This window comes from Zonotrichia leucophrys, chromosome 12 (genome assembly GCF_028769735.1).
Source record: "Zonotrichia leucophrys gambelii isolate GWCS_2022_RI chromosome 12, RI_Zleu_2.0, whole genome shotgun sequence".
NCBI lineage: Eukaryota > Metazoa > Chordata > Aves > Passeriformes > Passerellidae > Zonotrichia > Zonotrichia leucophrys.
Genome location: NC_088182.1, coordinates 3,677,152 through 3,692,823, shown reverse-complemented (window position 1 = coordinate 3,692,823; position 15,672 = coordinate 3,677,152). Strand labels below are relative to the sequence as shown.

The 15,672-nt window shown below is 46.5% G+C and overlaps 1 protein-coding gene across 2 annotated transcripts in view; it reads right to left on the bottom strand.

The window, feature by feature from the left end:
• Positions 1 to 1,201: 1,201 nt before the first annotated feature.
• The window catches only part of PROK2 (prokineticin 2), a 94,245-nt gene continuing 79,774 nt past the window's right edge, over positions 1,202 to 15,672 (bottom strand). The window contains exons 1-3 of one of the 2 annotated variants that reach the window (XM_064724015.1): positions 10,093 to 10,259; positions 6,137 to 6,262; positions 1,202 to 2,786 (exon numbers count right to left, since the gene is read on the bottom strand). In XM_064724015.1, the coding sequence (XP_064580085.1) occupies positions 2,661 to 2,786; positions 6,137 to 6,262; positions 10,093 to 10,200 (360 nt within the window). In that variant the 5' untranslated portion in view covers positions 10,201 to 10,259 and the 3' untranslated portion in view covers positions 1,202 to 2,660. Of the gene's footprint in view, positions 2,787 to 6,136; positions 6,263 to 10,092; positions 10,260 to 15,672 lie in introns of those variants that run through there. The other variant, XM_064724014.1, reaches the window with a different exon arrangement.

Below are 15,672 nucleotides of genomic sequence, written 5' to 3'. Positions count from 1 at the left end.
AAAGGGACTTTGCAGGTGTGCTGGGGAGAGGAAATCTCCCCTAGGATAGGAGAAAAGATAATTGATTAGGGCAGAGTTTAGGAAATAATGGGGATGCAAAAGCTTAATCTTCCTTCCAGAATGATTCTCTCAAATCAACTAACCTCCATTGTGAGTGTCAATTAATGGAAATTAAAATACTAAAAGGGGAATCGTAATAATTATTGCCAAGTGAATATAGTGGGGATGTAGGACAGTGAGGTTTTGCCTTTGTCTTTTCTACATCACAGGGAGGATGTGGAAAAACCCCTCAAGGATGAGTATGGGATAATGCATCTCTCAAAGCTGCACCATTCAAATTCCCTGTCCAGGAGCGTCTGCAGGACACAGGAACTTCCACTGCTGCAGAGGGTGTGAACTCTGAACTTGTGTAATTGGGGCTGTTCTCATTACGCAGATTAATGCTTAAAGCCACAAGTTAATTGGGACAAATTACAACTGCAAAGTTGCTCTGCTCTTGTCTGATAAACTCTCCTAGGATCTGGCAGGTCTGAGGCAGTCCTTAGGTATAACTCTTTTACAATGTCCACTTTTTTACAATGATACAAACCAGGGCTACTGCCTTCAGTAGGTGAATTAGGCCAGCAGGAGATGAGGAGCAGGGCTGCTGTTTCCTCTCATGGTTCATTTTTTGTGCTCTGATTTTTAAAAATGGAGCAAGAGATGGGACACAGGCACATTTGGACTGCTCCTATTTTTCTTCTTGATTTTGTGTAAATTGAAGTCCATGGTATTGAGCTTATTTTATGGGACATGGACAGAAAAGCAGCCCCCACACTTCCAGTGTGTTCTGCAAACCCAGGCTTTGGGGGTGCACAGGGTGTTTGGGGAGCCCCCCTATTTAGTGACAATGGTGTAATCAGGCTTGGGGGTTGGTTTTAAATCCAGGTTATAGGAATTTCTGCCGTGCTGGCATGTCACTTTGAACTCAATAAATGACTTAGCCTTTCACCAGCCCTTTGGTTAGTGTTGAGCCCCTCTGAGACTTCAGATCTAATACAGGCACTTTGTACCTGATCACATTAATGAAAACCAGATGTGAAATTACCCTTCAGTGGCACTTCAGTCCTTTCTTTTCTTTTTTTTTTCTATCACCACTGCAAAGGGGGAGGCAAAATTCAGAGGCACTGGAGTGGGTACCCTGTTTTCAGCCAGGAGGATTCAATCTCTCCCAAGACTTTTATTTCTCTACCATATGCAGAATCCACGAGGATCTGGCAATACCTAATCCAGTTATTCTTTTCTGTCCCCCAGGGAAGGTTGTGGAGCCCAGGAGAAGGTACCTGGCAACTCCCAGGGATGTTTCTCCTCTCAGTTTTACAGGTCTGGCCTGGACACAGTGTGCTCACTTCTCCAACTCCCCCATCTCCACCAGCAGCAAAGCACGGATTGTTGAAAGATGAATGACTTCACTTTTCCAGTTCCAGCATATGTTTGCATGTCTGAGAGCAAGAAACATGTGAATCTCACACAAACTGTTGGAATTCCAGCTCTGGGGACTGACAAGTAAATATGAAGTCACACAGCATTTCATAGAAAACCCACAAATCTTATGTTTGCTGGGCTAAAGTTGATCCTTTGAGGCACCAGCCAAGAAAAACCTCTCATATTATTTACACCAAGATTCTTCCAAATTCTGAAACTGCAGCTTGATTGAGGAATTCATGCCTTGTAAACTACAAGTTTCCCAAAAAACAGCCAGAGGCACATAATCTTTTGCTAAGCTATCCATAAGGAGCTCTGCTAGCTTAGGTGGTGAATCAAGTGTGGGATAACAGATTACACGGAATAAAAATCAAAAACCACAATGACAAAATAATGTTATAATATTAAAATAAATCAAATCATACACTGCCATTATTCTGATACAGAATTTTTGCACAGCAAATTTGATACATGTACAAGAAGTCAGGCAGCCTATTAAAATAAACTTCAGGGTTCCTTTTTTCTTTAATATAAACTACATCTTAATACATAGTTTGAGATGATCAGGTAGTTTTACACCAATTCAAGTAACAACAGCTTCTCATCTTAGAACACTAAAATAAGTAAATCTTTTAATGCTCTGAATACTGAAATGTTTTGTTTCCACGTGCCACTTTTTAAAAGTGTAAAAACTACATCTATTGGTTAAACCTTTACCCTAGAGGTGCGCCTAACTTAAAAATAAAATTACATTAATAAAGATATGAAATGCAATGTTAATACAGTTCTTTTGGCAATTGTCATATGCTTCACACTCTGCTGTTGTCCAACTCTCAGTTCACTTTGGGTCTTCCAAAGTGTAAAGATGTGGCCAAATTTTTCCAAAACTGGCAATAAACTTGGATTTTTTCATTCTGGGGTTAAACTAGAACCATGATTCAGGAATGGTCAAGCCCCTGCCCTCAGAAAGAGCTTTGCTCTAGTAGATGTTGTTTGGGTACCCCAAAATGAAATCATCCTCCACTGCAAGTCCCTCCTGAAAACCTTGGCCACAGCAGCAGTGTCTCATCTCCAGCTGATGTTGGTGAGGCAGGGAAGGGGTGCAGGGTTTCCCCTGGCAAATACCCCTTTTTTTGGTCGCGACAACGAGAGAACAAAAATACTGAGCGGCTCTTTGGAGTGCAGAACAGCTCCTGCTAAAAGAAGACATCTTCTTTCCTGAAGTCTGGCAGACACCTGAACCTGCTGGGAGCAGTCCTGAGGCAGGCCAGGCCGGGCAGGCAGGGGCAGGTGTGGTGCATCCTCCGCCCCGAGAAGGGCACCTGGGGACAGAGCAAGCACATCAGCTGGTTGGGGAGGTTATTTTATCCTTTTCACAAACAGGATGGGACTGCTGGGGTACATTCCTTGAGCTTTATCTGCAGCATCAGCCTCATGACGTGGGTGAGACAATAGGAAGTTGGCAATAATACAGCCAGCAGCAGCCAAAGATTTCTTTGTTACAGAACAGCTTAAAAACTTTTTAGCTAATAACAAATTTACTATTTCCCACAATCAGTGACAGGGAGAGCCACGGCAATGGTGGCTGGGGGGATGAAATGGGAGGAATATTGGGGAAATGCTGCCCAGTTCCCTCCATTCAGAGCCAGAGTTCCCCACGAGCTGCAGCACAGAGCAGATGGCAAAGGCAGCCCCAGTGTACACCCAGCCCAGCCACGTTAAGAGCAGGATGTTAGCAGTCATGTTGCTGTGTAAATCTACATCTGTGACACATGTTCTCCATTTACTGCCATTTCATAAAGGAGTTTGTTGTGAAACTACACTGGCCTTTAACATCACGTTTTGTGGTGCCACTGTGCAGGGTTTTCTGCATGTCCCAAACCCTGCCTTGTCACATGGCACAGAGCAGGAACCTTGGGATCCCGTGGAAATCAGGCTGGAAGGGACCTCTGGAGTCACCTTGCCTGACCTCCATGTGAGCAGGATCCTTTTCACCACAGGGCAGAGGTTTCTCATTTCATCCCAGCCTCCTCCAGCCACATTGTGCTGCAGGGAGCACATATGGAGTAGATTAGACAAATTTAATTGTGCCATGACATGCACACGCACTGACAATCTTCAACAACTTGGTCACAAGCTCTGTCTCTTGCCGGAGCCAAAAGGGACAGCCCAGTGGGAAGTGTCTGGGAGCTGTGGTGCTGCCAGCTGGCAGCACACACTGAGCATTCCCTGGATGCAGCAAAGGAGGCACAGAGGTGCAAAGCCTCTGCTACCAGCCAGGCAGGCAGCCCTAATTCCCTCACTTCCAGATGTCTCTGTGGTTGAAGGCTAAAATTTTAATATTCCAAGATTTTCTTGTGTCAGTGCACAAACTTTGTCTTTAAGACAGTCCCACACAGTCCTCCCTGCATGGTGGCAAGCACCAGCCTGACTCCAGTGACACCCTGATGGGGCAGGAGGTGGGCAGGGGGCTCACATCCCCTGAAATACCCTGGGCCAGCACCATCTGAAGAGCAGCCCCAGGACAAGGGATGCTGTGGGTTTCCCTGTGCCACCCACCACAGCCCCTCTGCTCCAGTGTGAGCAGAGGCAACTGTCGCAGACATCTTTTCATTAAAAATCCTTCCTTAGGATTTTTTTCCTTCTGAGAAGCTGAGAGGCCTCAGGAACAAAATGTAAACAATGGTTATCTGCTGCTGTGGAATGCAACAGGTGGGTCTGTGATTGGTGTCATGTGGATGTTTGGAATTAATGGCCAATCATGGCACAGCTGGCTTTCTCTCTGTCCGAGCCACAGACCTCTGTTGATTCATTATTTTCTACTCTTAGCCCAGCCTTCTGATGAGAACTTCTTTCTTCTATTCTTTAGTATAGTTTTAATGTAATATATATCATAAAATAATAAATCAAGCCTTCTGTAACATGGAGTCAGATCTACATCTCTTCCCTCATCCTAAGACCCCTGTGACCACTGTCACAGGCAACAACCTCCCACCCCTGCTGGGGATCCCCATGGGAGTCACCCCTGTGGGTGCCCACACCCAGCACTGCACCAAACCCCAAACCTGAGCTCTCAGCCTCCTCACAGCTCAGTGATTTATTCTGAACATTCCACTTGCTGCAAGGAAATGTTCCTTTCATTCCCCATGCTGCCCAACCTCACCTGCCTGCAAACCCTGCCTGGCCCTGCCTCACACCTGGCCTAGAAATTCCAGCTGGGACTGCTAATGGCATCGGTCCATCACCATCTAGGTGCTGAGAAGCAAACCAGAAGGTGGAACCCCAGCTGCCAGCCATCTCCTCCAGTTATCTCCTGGCTCCTCTGGATGTCCCCAAGGTGCCATGGCCATGGTGGTGCCTGATTTTGACCTATCCTGCAGTAAATGAAAAGTTTTGGTGATCAGGGCACCCAGCTGCTCCCTACACAAGTATTTACCAGACAGGAACCACTGAGCAAACCCTCCATCCTTAAAATAAACTCATTTCACACTCTCCAGCAAATCAATTTGGTTTATGTTTCTCAGGAAGATCAGTGGAGAAATTAAAATTAACCTCATAAAGCTTATAAACATCAGTGACTTAGTGTCTGGGGTGGACAGGCATCTACTCTGATTGTAATTATGCAGGCAGTCAGCTTGAAATATATCAGACAGTTTAAATTATTGCCCAATAACAATAAGCTCATAAAACCCTCCAGAAGTCAATTTCTCTTATTCCTGGTAATGGAAAGAGCCCTTACAAGAAGGACCTGCAACATTACATAGTAAAAATGACCATTTGGTCCCCAATATCACAGCAGAAGTTTTAAAAATTTAACTGCAATAAAATAGAGCCTTAACTTCCTAAAACTGAGAAAATAAACTGAGAAGCCAGGCCTTGGATGAAAGTGAGAGAGGCAGCTAACTAGCTGCACATTTATGATCTGAATTTATTGCCTCATATCTTCCACTTCTGATGACTCTTGGCCTGTGCTCTTCCCTGAGGATGACGCTGAAGACCATCAGCTTCTCAAATTCCCTGGTAACATCTCACTCAGTCTTTTGTGTTTTAAATAAGCAGCTTTTTTCATACTGCATAAGAAATTCATAATTATATAGCCTTAAATAAATGCACTTGTTAAAATCATTGTATTAATAATACAGTGTGTGTGTGTATATGTGTATATACATAGATATTTAAAATTAATAGGTAGAACAGAAACAAAGAGAGCCTGTGGAGACTTTTCTCAAGTCCAAATGTGTGTCAACACTTTCTCAATGCTGTCCCAACACCAACTGGTGACAGTTTTATGCTTGTCACAGGATCTTGTCCACTGCCACTGGGGTTGGTGGCACTTGCTGTGCTCCTGCTCACACCAGGAGGGATTGGCAGGGCTGGGCTTGGGAGCTGCCACAGCTGTTCTGGATCAGGCAACAAAACAAAGCAGCAACAACAAACTAATAAGAAAACAATCTGGGAAGCATGTAGTGCTTTCATCCTCTGATTCCCTTCAGCATAATTCTGACACTAATGCACTTCCTTACGTAGGTGCCTTCATCTCTGCTCCCGTACAGATACAATGGCTGGATATTGTACGGAATGGGAAGCTCCCCTGCCTTTCCACCACATCTAGGCTTTGTGCCATGTGCTGTAGAGCTCAGGACACCCCTCCAGCCCCCAGTGAGGTACTCACTCTGTGGCTCAGGGGGTGGCAGTCGTCTCCCAGGTTGCCCATGGGGGTGCACATCCTGAGGCTGCGGATCCAGAGGCTGACGGCGCAGCACATCCCGGCCCCGCACTGCTGGTCTCGGTCGCAGGCCTGCATGCAACACAGCATCAAGCAAATTACATGAATAATGAATGCAGTCCAGAAATAGGATGGATCAGGTGCTCAGGAGCTGCCTCTGGCACCCCTAAGTTATCATGGCTCATTAAGGCTGGATAATAAGATTTTAAGGCTGGTTTGCAATACTCGTGTCTCCCATGGATTGGAACGTGCAGGCTCCTGGCACTTTTTGGAGTTGGGACCAGGTTGTTTAAAGCCAGGACCACACACAGAGCTGCTCTGGGCCAAACCCAGGTCTGTCAGTGATTTACAGTCCAAACTTCTGAGCACTGATGGCATGTGCCACTCGCTTTCCCAGCTCCCACACCAGAGCCTGAGTGAGCTCAGGCAGGAGCAAGGACCAACCACACTAAACTTGTCACCAAAAGAGTCACCAAACCACTCTTATGGAGAAGCTGAGATAGGAAATCATCCATTTATTTAATGACTTTTAGGTAACTATTCCTTCTAACTTCACAGGATAATACCATGGTTGTGAATGCCCTTGCAACACTGCATGAGAGTTTTGTTAGGGAAGTCCAAGTGGAAGTAGCTAAAACAAAAGTTTAAATGTGGATTCTGTGGTTGTTATCTAGAATTACACAGAGCTAAAAGAGGTCTTAAGAAAAGCTTTCCATAAGTGTCCACATCCAAAAAAAATGCTGCTGTGGTAGCATTCCCCTTCACGGGAGGCAAAAACATATTTTAGCCGCTTACCCAATACAGCTTAGATAAGCAGAAACCAAAAATGCAAACTAGTGGGTATGTCTTAAAACCCACAAACCATGAAGAGCAATTGACACATTAGGGTTTGAAAACAAGCTACTGTACATCTTTCAGTTACTTTTTAATCAAAAGCTTATATAGATTTAATCCAAAAACCAGTCTCCTTTCTCCAGTGAGAATTGCCATCAGTTAAAGGTTCTGCTTACATCCTGAATGTAAGCTTGATTACCTCACTGCTCTGGGTGTCTGGCAGCAGCAGTGAGAGATGGAAGGCCCTGGTCAGCACTACGTAAATGGGAAACTCATAAAAACATACGTAAATGTTGATAACAGCTCTGGGGAAGGCACATTCCCAGAGTAAACATGCTCTTGAGGGGAAAACTCACTGATCTTACCTTGGGGTTTACATGATAAATGGCTTTAGACTGTACTCATTGGGTAAATATTGCACTGACCAGCAAGAGCCAGATCAAAATACAAGTTTAAAGCTCAGTCAGAAGTTTGGGAAGAAGCTGTTGCATTAGGATCATTATTAAATAGTGTGTGTGACCCAAACAGCTCCTAAACACAGAGCTCTGTGCCTCAGGTAAGCCCAAACACAGAACATTTGCTGTTATATGGTCATAAAACTACCACTCTAGCGTGGCAGGTAGATTATACTCACTTTCTGACCCCTCTCTTTAAAAAAAAAAAAAATAATTTGAGAAGTACTCTAATGATATTATTTTGCCATAGTCACAAATAAAAATGCAGGTCCAGTGATTTTGGCTGCCACCAGCACACCATGTCCACTGCTCAGCTGGAGTCACAGGCTCTGCTATTACTTTGTTATTTCTCACTTGCCAGTTCCTGACTCCTTTTTTTTCTTATTTATATATCTCAAAGTCCATTCATCTCTGTGGGACTGGTCTTGGGGTGAAATAACACTCAGCTGAAAAACCCCCTGGGTGTGTTCTACCGAACAAGAGTCTTGAATGTCCAGGCTGAACAATTTCTTTCCTGACCTCACACACACATATTTACATCTGGCAGAACTTTTAAGGCTCCCTTTCCAAAAATGTATGACAAGTTTTGAAAATATTCGACCCAAGTGTTCCTGCCCACATCTTATCTGCAATGTGTAATTCCTGCTGCTCCTCCTAAACTTCCCCAAACACCACATGAGCACCTTATTTAAACAGTTTTCCAGAAAATCAGCCCAAGAACATGTCCCAGGTGAAATGCCAGCTGCAAAGGCAACAGGTTTCAGCACAAGAACCACCACTGAATTAAGGAAAGATTGAAAAAAGTCCTTCAATTGCAAAGGAAAAACACCTTTCAGGCTCAGGGGTTGGGGAACACCCACATCACCTCTCATCTGAGATTTGCCTGTTCATCAAAAGCCAAAAATGCATCAAAGTGGTTTAAGCAGAAATGCTCTGCAATAGTTAATGAAGTAACATTTTCTAGTTGTAATCTATTTTTACTTGTTGAATCTGCCTTGTCCTTGATCCATTATTCAGTGCCTCACAATTACTTTATTTAATGGGTCAATTATGCTTTAAAGGTGTAGCCACAACTCTAATAACAGATAAACTGCTCTTCTGTTGCTGGGAATGTTTCTACTTAAAAGAAACTTGAAATCCTCAATTATTAAAAAATTCCTTCACATTCTCGGCTCTAAAATAAAAATAATCAGTCCTTGGAACTGATCTGACTTCCAGAGAAATGCCCACGAGCTGTTTCATGGACTTCAGGGGTCCGGACAGGGAGCCTGGAGAGCCACAGAGAAATCCACTGCTGTGAGTGCAACTTCTGATGGTTACAAAAGACATGTGAGCTCTCAAAGGAATGCAAATGCTGAGTTATTAATCCAAAGCAAACACTTAAAAAATTATTTAACTAAAAAGTGATGCAACGCTTTGAGTTAAATAACGTCTTTAGGAAAAAAAGTATTTTCACAGCCAGAGTAAATCTTGAGCCTAAAAACAACAACAACAGAGACTTGTTTGCAAGGGGTGGCTATTGTGGGGGAAAAGCTACAGTCATAGGCAAAGAAAAAAAAGAAGGAAAACAGAGTTTTCTGAGGATTGTAATCCTGCCATGTACATGGAGGGGCTGGAGGAGCTTGGGGTGCACAGTGGGCAGTGCAATGCCCTGAGCCAGAGCCTCTCAGAGCAGGTTTGGGAACAGCTGGGGCTGCATGCAGGGAGATGGGAGACAGCTCCAGCCCTGGAAAAGCAGCAGGAATCTCTGCATGCTCCCGGACCTGGAGACAGCCCCCCAAAGACATCCCTCACCCCAAAGGAACAGACTCCACGTTGTGGCATCCCCTTACCTCAGAGAGCCACGAGTCCTGGCATTGCCCACCACAGAGACTGACACATCCTGGCATCACTCACCTCAGAGAGACCCCCAGGCTCTGATACCACTGAATCCAGACCATCCCTCATCCCTAGAGATGCCACGGCCGGTACCACTTATCCCAGACGGACCCCAAGCCCTGCCACCTCTCATCACCCGGCACTGCTCTCCCTCCCACGCCCTCGTTATCACTTATCCCAGCTCTGGCCATCCGTCACCTCACTCGGTACCGCTCCGTCCTGGCATGGCTGAGTGCGGACAGACCGCGAGCCTCGGCAGTGCAGAGAGCAGAGATGCCCAGGGAGCAGCCCCGGGCGACAGAGCGCTCCCCTCTGCCCGGGCATCCCGCACGGCAGAGCGCTCCCCTCTCCGAGCATCCCGCTCCCCTCTCTCCAGGCATCCCGCATGGCAGAGCGCTCCCCTCTGCCCGGGCATCCCGCACGGCATCCCGCTCCTCTCTCCGAGCATCCCGCTCTCCTCTCCCCGGGCATCCTGTACAGCCAAGCGCTCCCTTCTCCGGGCATCCCGCACGGCAGAGCGCTCACCTCTCCCGGGGATCCCGCTCCTCTCTCCCTGGGCATCCTGCACAGCAGAGCGCTCCCCTCTCCCCGGGCACCCCTTATCCCGGGCGGTTCCCACAGTCCCGCTATCACTTCCCAAAAACAAACCCCGACTCCCGTCCCGCCGCCGCGGCGGAGCCCTCTGTCCCGCCGTCCCTCCGTGCGGTGCGGTCGGTGCCGAGCGGCGGCGCTCACCCCGGTGATGACGGCTCCGTGTCCCGCGGCCAGCAGCAGCACCAGCAGCACCAGCAGCAGCGGCAGCATCGGCGGCAGCGCCGGCGGGGCTCCGCGCAGGCTCCGCATGGTGCGGCGCAGCGAGCCGGGCTCGGAGCCGCCCCGCCGTTATAAAGCCGGGGCTGAGTCACCCCCGCCCGGCAGCGCCGCGGCCGCGGGGCCGCGCACACACCGCACACACACCGCACACATACCGCACACACACCGCACACACACCGCACACACCGCACACACACCGCGCAGCGCACACACCGTGCCCAGGTGCACAGCTGAGGGAAAAGGGGCAGGGGGGACATCCCAGGGGAACATCCCACAGCACACTGGGGACATCCCGCATCAGCGCTCGGGGGCCTGGGCTTAGTGGGGAACATCGCAAAGAGCATCCCAGGGCTCGGGGGGAAATCCCACCGTGTGGCTGAAGGATTGACCGCAGCAGGCCTGGTGGGGTCCTCCCAGGGCTGGCTGGTGTACACCCTGTAGAAGATATGAGGCTGTCCCACAGGAGATCTAGGAGTTCATCCCAAGGATGGCTGTGGACATCCCACAGCAGATTAGGGAATCCAACATCCCACAACATTTGGGGGCATCATGCAGCAGGTCGGGGGCAGGACACAGCAGGTCCTGAGGAGATCCTGCAGCAGGATGGGGGCATTCCACATCAGGTTGAGCGCATCTCACAGTGGGGCAGTGGTGGCCCACAGCCACTGGAGCCAGCATGGGCCAGTGCCCGTGTTCCCTCTGCTCCCTGGCCAGCAGCAGACTCACACCTGATGTCACCCCTGCTCCCTCTGTGAACAGAAACCACCTGTAGCCCCCAACCCAGCCTCTGCTGACACCTGGCAGAGCTGTGGGCATGGCCATCGGGGACATGCAGGCTGTGCTCATCCTGTCTGGGGCAGAGCAGCATCAAAAGTACCCCACAGTCTGAGTAAGAACTGGACCAATCCCAGTCCCTGCTGGAAGCCCAGAACCCCTCTGAATTCCTGTTCTCCTGTGATTCTCCCCTCCTTGCCATGGGCAATCTCTGCCTCTGCCAAAGCCCTCCCAGCTCCCATGGCAGCCAGGGGCACAAGAGGAAAACAGCTCCCATCTTCAGCAGGGCTGGCTCCCACCAAAGATCCTTGGGAAGACAGAAGAAGGAACACTGGGAACAGAGCCCCATTGTAGAAGCTCTGGCTCTTTCCAGCACAAAGTCCAGGCCATGCTCTCATGGCCTCAGTGAGCAGCTGTTTCTACATGCACACCACTGAAATTCAGCACAAACCAAGGCCTGACTACTACTGGTGGTACCTTTGGGCACCCCATCCTCTGTGGGAGGAGGACATCACTAAAACACATGCAGTATTTCCTTCCCATCTTCTCTCTTCCTTTTCTTCTCTCTTTTCCTTACTTTTCCAGCTCTTTATGCTTCTTTTTGCCTTTCTTCTCCCTCCTAACTCCCTTTTTATCCCACTTCCTGCCTCTCTGTTCCTACTTCCATCCCTCTCTCTTTATTCTACTCCCCTCCTCCAGCATGTCCCATTCTCACAAGTAGGTCCCATTTTTCCCAGAGTTTTCAATTTATAATTTTGTTCCAACAGGAAAGGCCTGTTGGCCTTCCTCACTCCTTTTTCAGCTCTTTATGTTTCTTTTTGCCTTTCCTCTCCCTCTTAACTCCTTTTTTATCCCATTTCCTGCCTCTCTGTTTCTACTTCCATCCCTCTCTCTTTATTCTACTCCCCTCCTCCAGCGTGTCCCATTCTCACCGGTAGGTCCCATTTCCCCAGATTTTTCAGTGTATATTTTTGTTCCAGCAGCGAAGGCTGAGCCTTTGCAGAGCCCACATTTCCCTGAGCCCCCAGCCAGCCCTGTTCCTTGGCTGAGGTGAGTCTGAGCGTGGCTGAAGGGGAGCAGCAGCCCCGAGCCCCTCGCGCGCTCCCGCTCGGTTCAGTCCCGGTCAGGAGCTGTCAAAGCCATTCCTTGGTGGCCTCCCCTCGGGGGCTCGGTCTGTCTGGAGGTGTTTTATTACAAACGTGCCCTTTTTGGGCGCTCGGGGTTATTTTGTACAAGTGCTCTCAAGAAAACATGGGCTGCGTAAATAGGGTTTACTCCGTTAAAAGCAAATTGGGATGAGCCAATTTTGACGTGAAAGGATTAAAAATAACTGGGATGTATCCTTAGCTGTTGTAAACTCATGTTGCTGCACGAAGCACTGGCAGTTTAAACCAGGTGAAGGGATTAGCTTGTTTTAAATTCTGTTTGTATCCTAGAAACTAAAAATGAATGTAAGCCAGGAATGATTATTTTCACAATCTCCAGGTGTCCAGAACTTTCGAAAACAAATAATCACTTTCAGCTCTAAACCTCCTGATCCTCTAAAAACACTATAGAATTGAGGAGAAATAATAAGGGGGAAGGGAAGAATTTTGTGCAGGTTTGTGTAGACTCAGTCATTTCTTGTAAAAGACATTTGACAGAAAAAGTATCATCTATGAAAGGTTGTCAATCCTAAGCCTGGAAGGGCAGCATTATACATTACAATGGGGATGCTACAGACTTACTAGAAGCCACCTTAATGTGAGTATTCTTACTACCAACTTGAGCTAAAACTGGTTTGCTATCAGAAGAGATTATTCACATCTATATGGTCTTTAGGTGATCACAAAATTGTAATGAGATATTAACTAATGCCTATTAAATCCTTCCTGTTCTTAAAGAAAAGGTGACAGCTGAGGAGAAAACTTTCTAAATTTCAGTGTCATTACAATTGTTTTACTGCAAAAGTAGTAAAAGTCCACAATATGTCTTAAATGTAAATCCTCACAGTGCCCATCTCATGAATGCAGTTGTTGGGTCTCTCTGGTTCTCAAAGCCTCAGTTTTACTGAAGACTATCTATGAATAGGCATTCAAATAATTATTTGGCATATTCAAGTGATAATGCACTACAGAATTTACAGAATTTTGAAGACTAAGAATGTGAATACATCAGCTATCTAAAAAGATAATTTTCTCATAAAAGAATTGAGAAGAAGCATGTAATGCGAGACAGGAGAATTATCTTTTTGCCCTAAAAACTCTCTTAATAATGACAGTATCTAATTTGTCTAATCTTTGTCACTGCATATCCAAAAATGGTCTTGATTCAGCAAAATGGTGAAAGCTTGCTGACTCTTGTAGAGGAAGAATGCATTTATTTATATCAGATATATAAAAATGTATAGTCTAGGTGTAAAGTTCACCCAAGGTATGAAAGACCTCAAATCAGTTGCCTGTAGAGCCTGAAATGACCTGAACACACAAGTCAATCAAGAATAAATTTCCAAGCTGTGCCCTGAGTTGGGATGTAATCCAACATTTCTGCTTTAGGTCAATAATTAATGTTAATTAATTAAAGTAGAGGTTGACAGACAAACAGCCCAAGACTCTTCTCAATAATTTGTCTTCTCTCTTGAGGTCTGTACACGAGGCAGAATGGACCATTTCTGCTGACATTAATCTGGGTCCCCAGCCTTTACGCAAGCATCATTTATGTTTTTTTGAGTTGCAAATATTTCGGTAAATGACTTCTAAGTTTGCTGCCTCTCTCTCTGATGTGGCTGGAGCTGGCCAGTGCCTTCTCACGTTCCCAGCAGCAGCCTGGCAGAGAAATGGAGGCTTCACACCTGCAGCTCTCCCCGAGCCTGTAAAAGCCAGCTGGGACCCGAGGTGTGAGCAAGCCTGGGCACCCCCTGTGTGGGGCTGCATCACACAGTCTGCATCATGGGGAGAAAATGAGAGGCAGTTCAGGCTGTGAGACGCAATTCTCGCACGTGGGATTGCCTTTGGGGACACCCATGGGGTGCTGCTTGTGGGAACTTGCAGCACTGGCTGAGAGCTCAGCAGTTTCTGAGGAGAGGCAGGTGAGGAGAGCAGCAGCATCCACGCACCTCATGCCCATGCCTGGCCTCTTCTGACGTCAAATAAACTAACTTCTAAAAAGTCTAAACACAAATGCTGATGTTGGGATCAGAAGAGGCACTGTTGTCTGTTTGTTCCTAGCAAATCAATCCATAAATTTCGTTAGTGAATCCAAAATGGAGAGAAAAATTGTGTTTTAAACTAGCACTTAAGAGATATCAAGCACTGGCTTACAACAATGAAAACAACTTCCCTCTTCAAACTTCTCCAACTCTTAAAACCTCAATTCCTGCTTGAATTTCACTGATCTGGACCAGCATATGATATTAAGCCCTCTAATATCTGGAATTTTCACCTTCCATGTGTAATAACCTGAACACAAATCCCACAATGCATGTTTCACTACACAGCTACATTTTTGTCACCAACAAGTGATTATGGTAGCTCCTCTCCATAATCTTTCCAATAGACCAACAAACAGCAAAGTCTCTAGCATGATTTCAGGAATATTGTCATCCCCTGGGAATAGCCACACTGTTCTACTCTTAGTTATATAATCCTGCAGACCAAGTCAACAATCAGTGTATAAACAGAAATATAGTGAATATACTAATAAAAATGAAACAGATTGATAAAGAGCTTCAGCAATAAAAAAGCATCCACAAGTGATTTTATTTCTGGGGTCAGACAAGCAGTAGTTGTAATGAGCTGCTGTTGTATGATCTGCTCCCAGTGCCTCATTACGCTGCTTTTCAGCACTGCTGTTGTCATAGTAGTCCCTGAAGATCCTTATGTAAGGACTAAGATGATGGTTCTGCAGTATGTTAAAAAAGAGCATTTAACAGATAAGTGCTAATGTTCTAGATTAGGGATTCTCACTGCCTTACTCTGCACTGGCTCATGTAATTGCATGAATCACTTTGATTGCAAAGTACACGTTCCCCTGTCAGCTTAGAGGGATTGAAGTGGAATATTACAGAGTCTGCTCAGGAAACAGTGTTAGAATAAGAAAAAGCCTGCAAACATACCACAAAAACTAACAATTCCTAGTTACTCATGAAATTTGCTTCTTTGATTTGCCCGCAGATTTTATTTAGACTTTTGTGCAGACATGACTGCGTTGGCAAAGTCCAGGGCAGCACAATTCCAAGTGATTCAGCAGGAACTGTGGATTTATGTGATGGGCAGGGACTCCATGCCTTTCTGTAATTTTCAGATATGTCTTTTAAAAAATGTGGAGTTCCTGCCAAGAAGATACAGAATTGGTTTGGGGAGTTCACTGGACTTTGGGGAAACATTCTTTCAGCACTTTTTCTCCTTGCTGATTGCTTTTGGTGGGAAACAACTTTCCCCTGCACACCAAAATGGGCCATGAGCTGTGAGCTGTGGGCAGAGGAACCTCTGGTGGAGCCAGGGTCTCTCCCTGCACACCTAATCTGGAGAGTGAGGACATTTTTCATTGAAATGGGACTTACTGGGCCATGGGGACAGGAGGTGGGGAGGTTTTCATGGCCACAGAGATCTACCAAACACAAGAACTGGAGAGGAATTATTCAGGAGGGCATTGTTGTAGATCTGCTCCCACCATGGACAGGCACTTTATCCTGTGCCTCAATGGGATCTGGTGAGACCAAAGCCAAGCAGGTTTTGTAGGCTCACATTC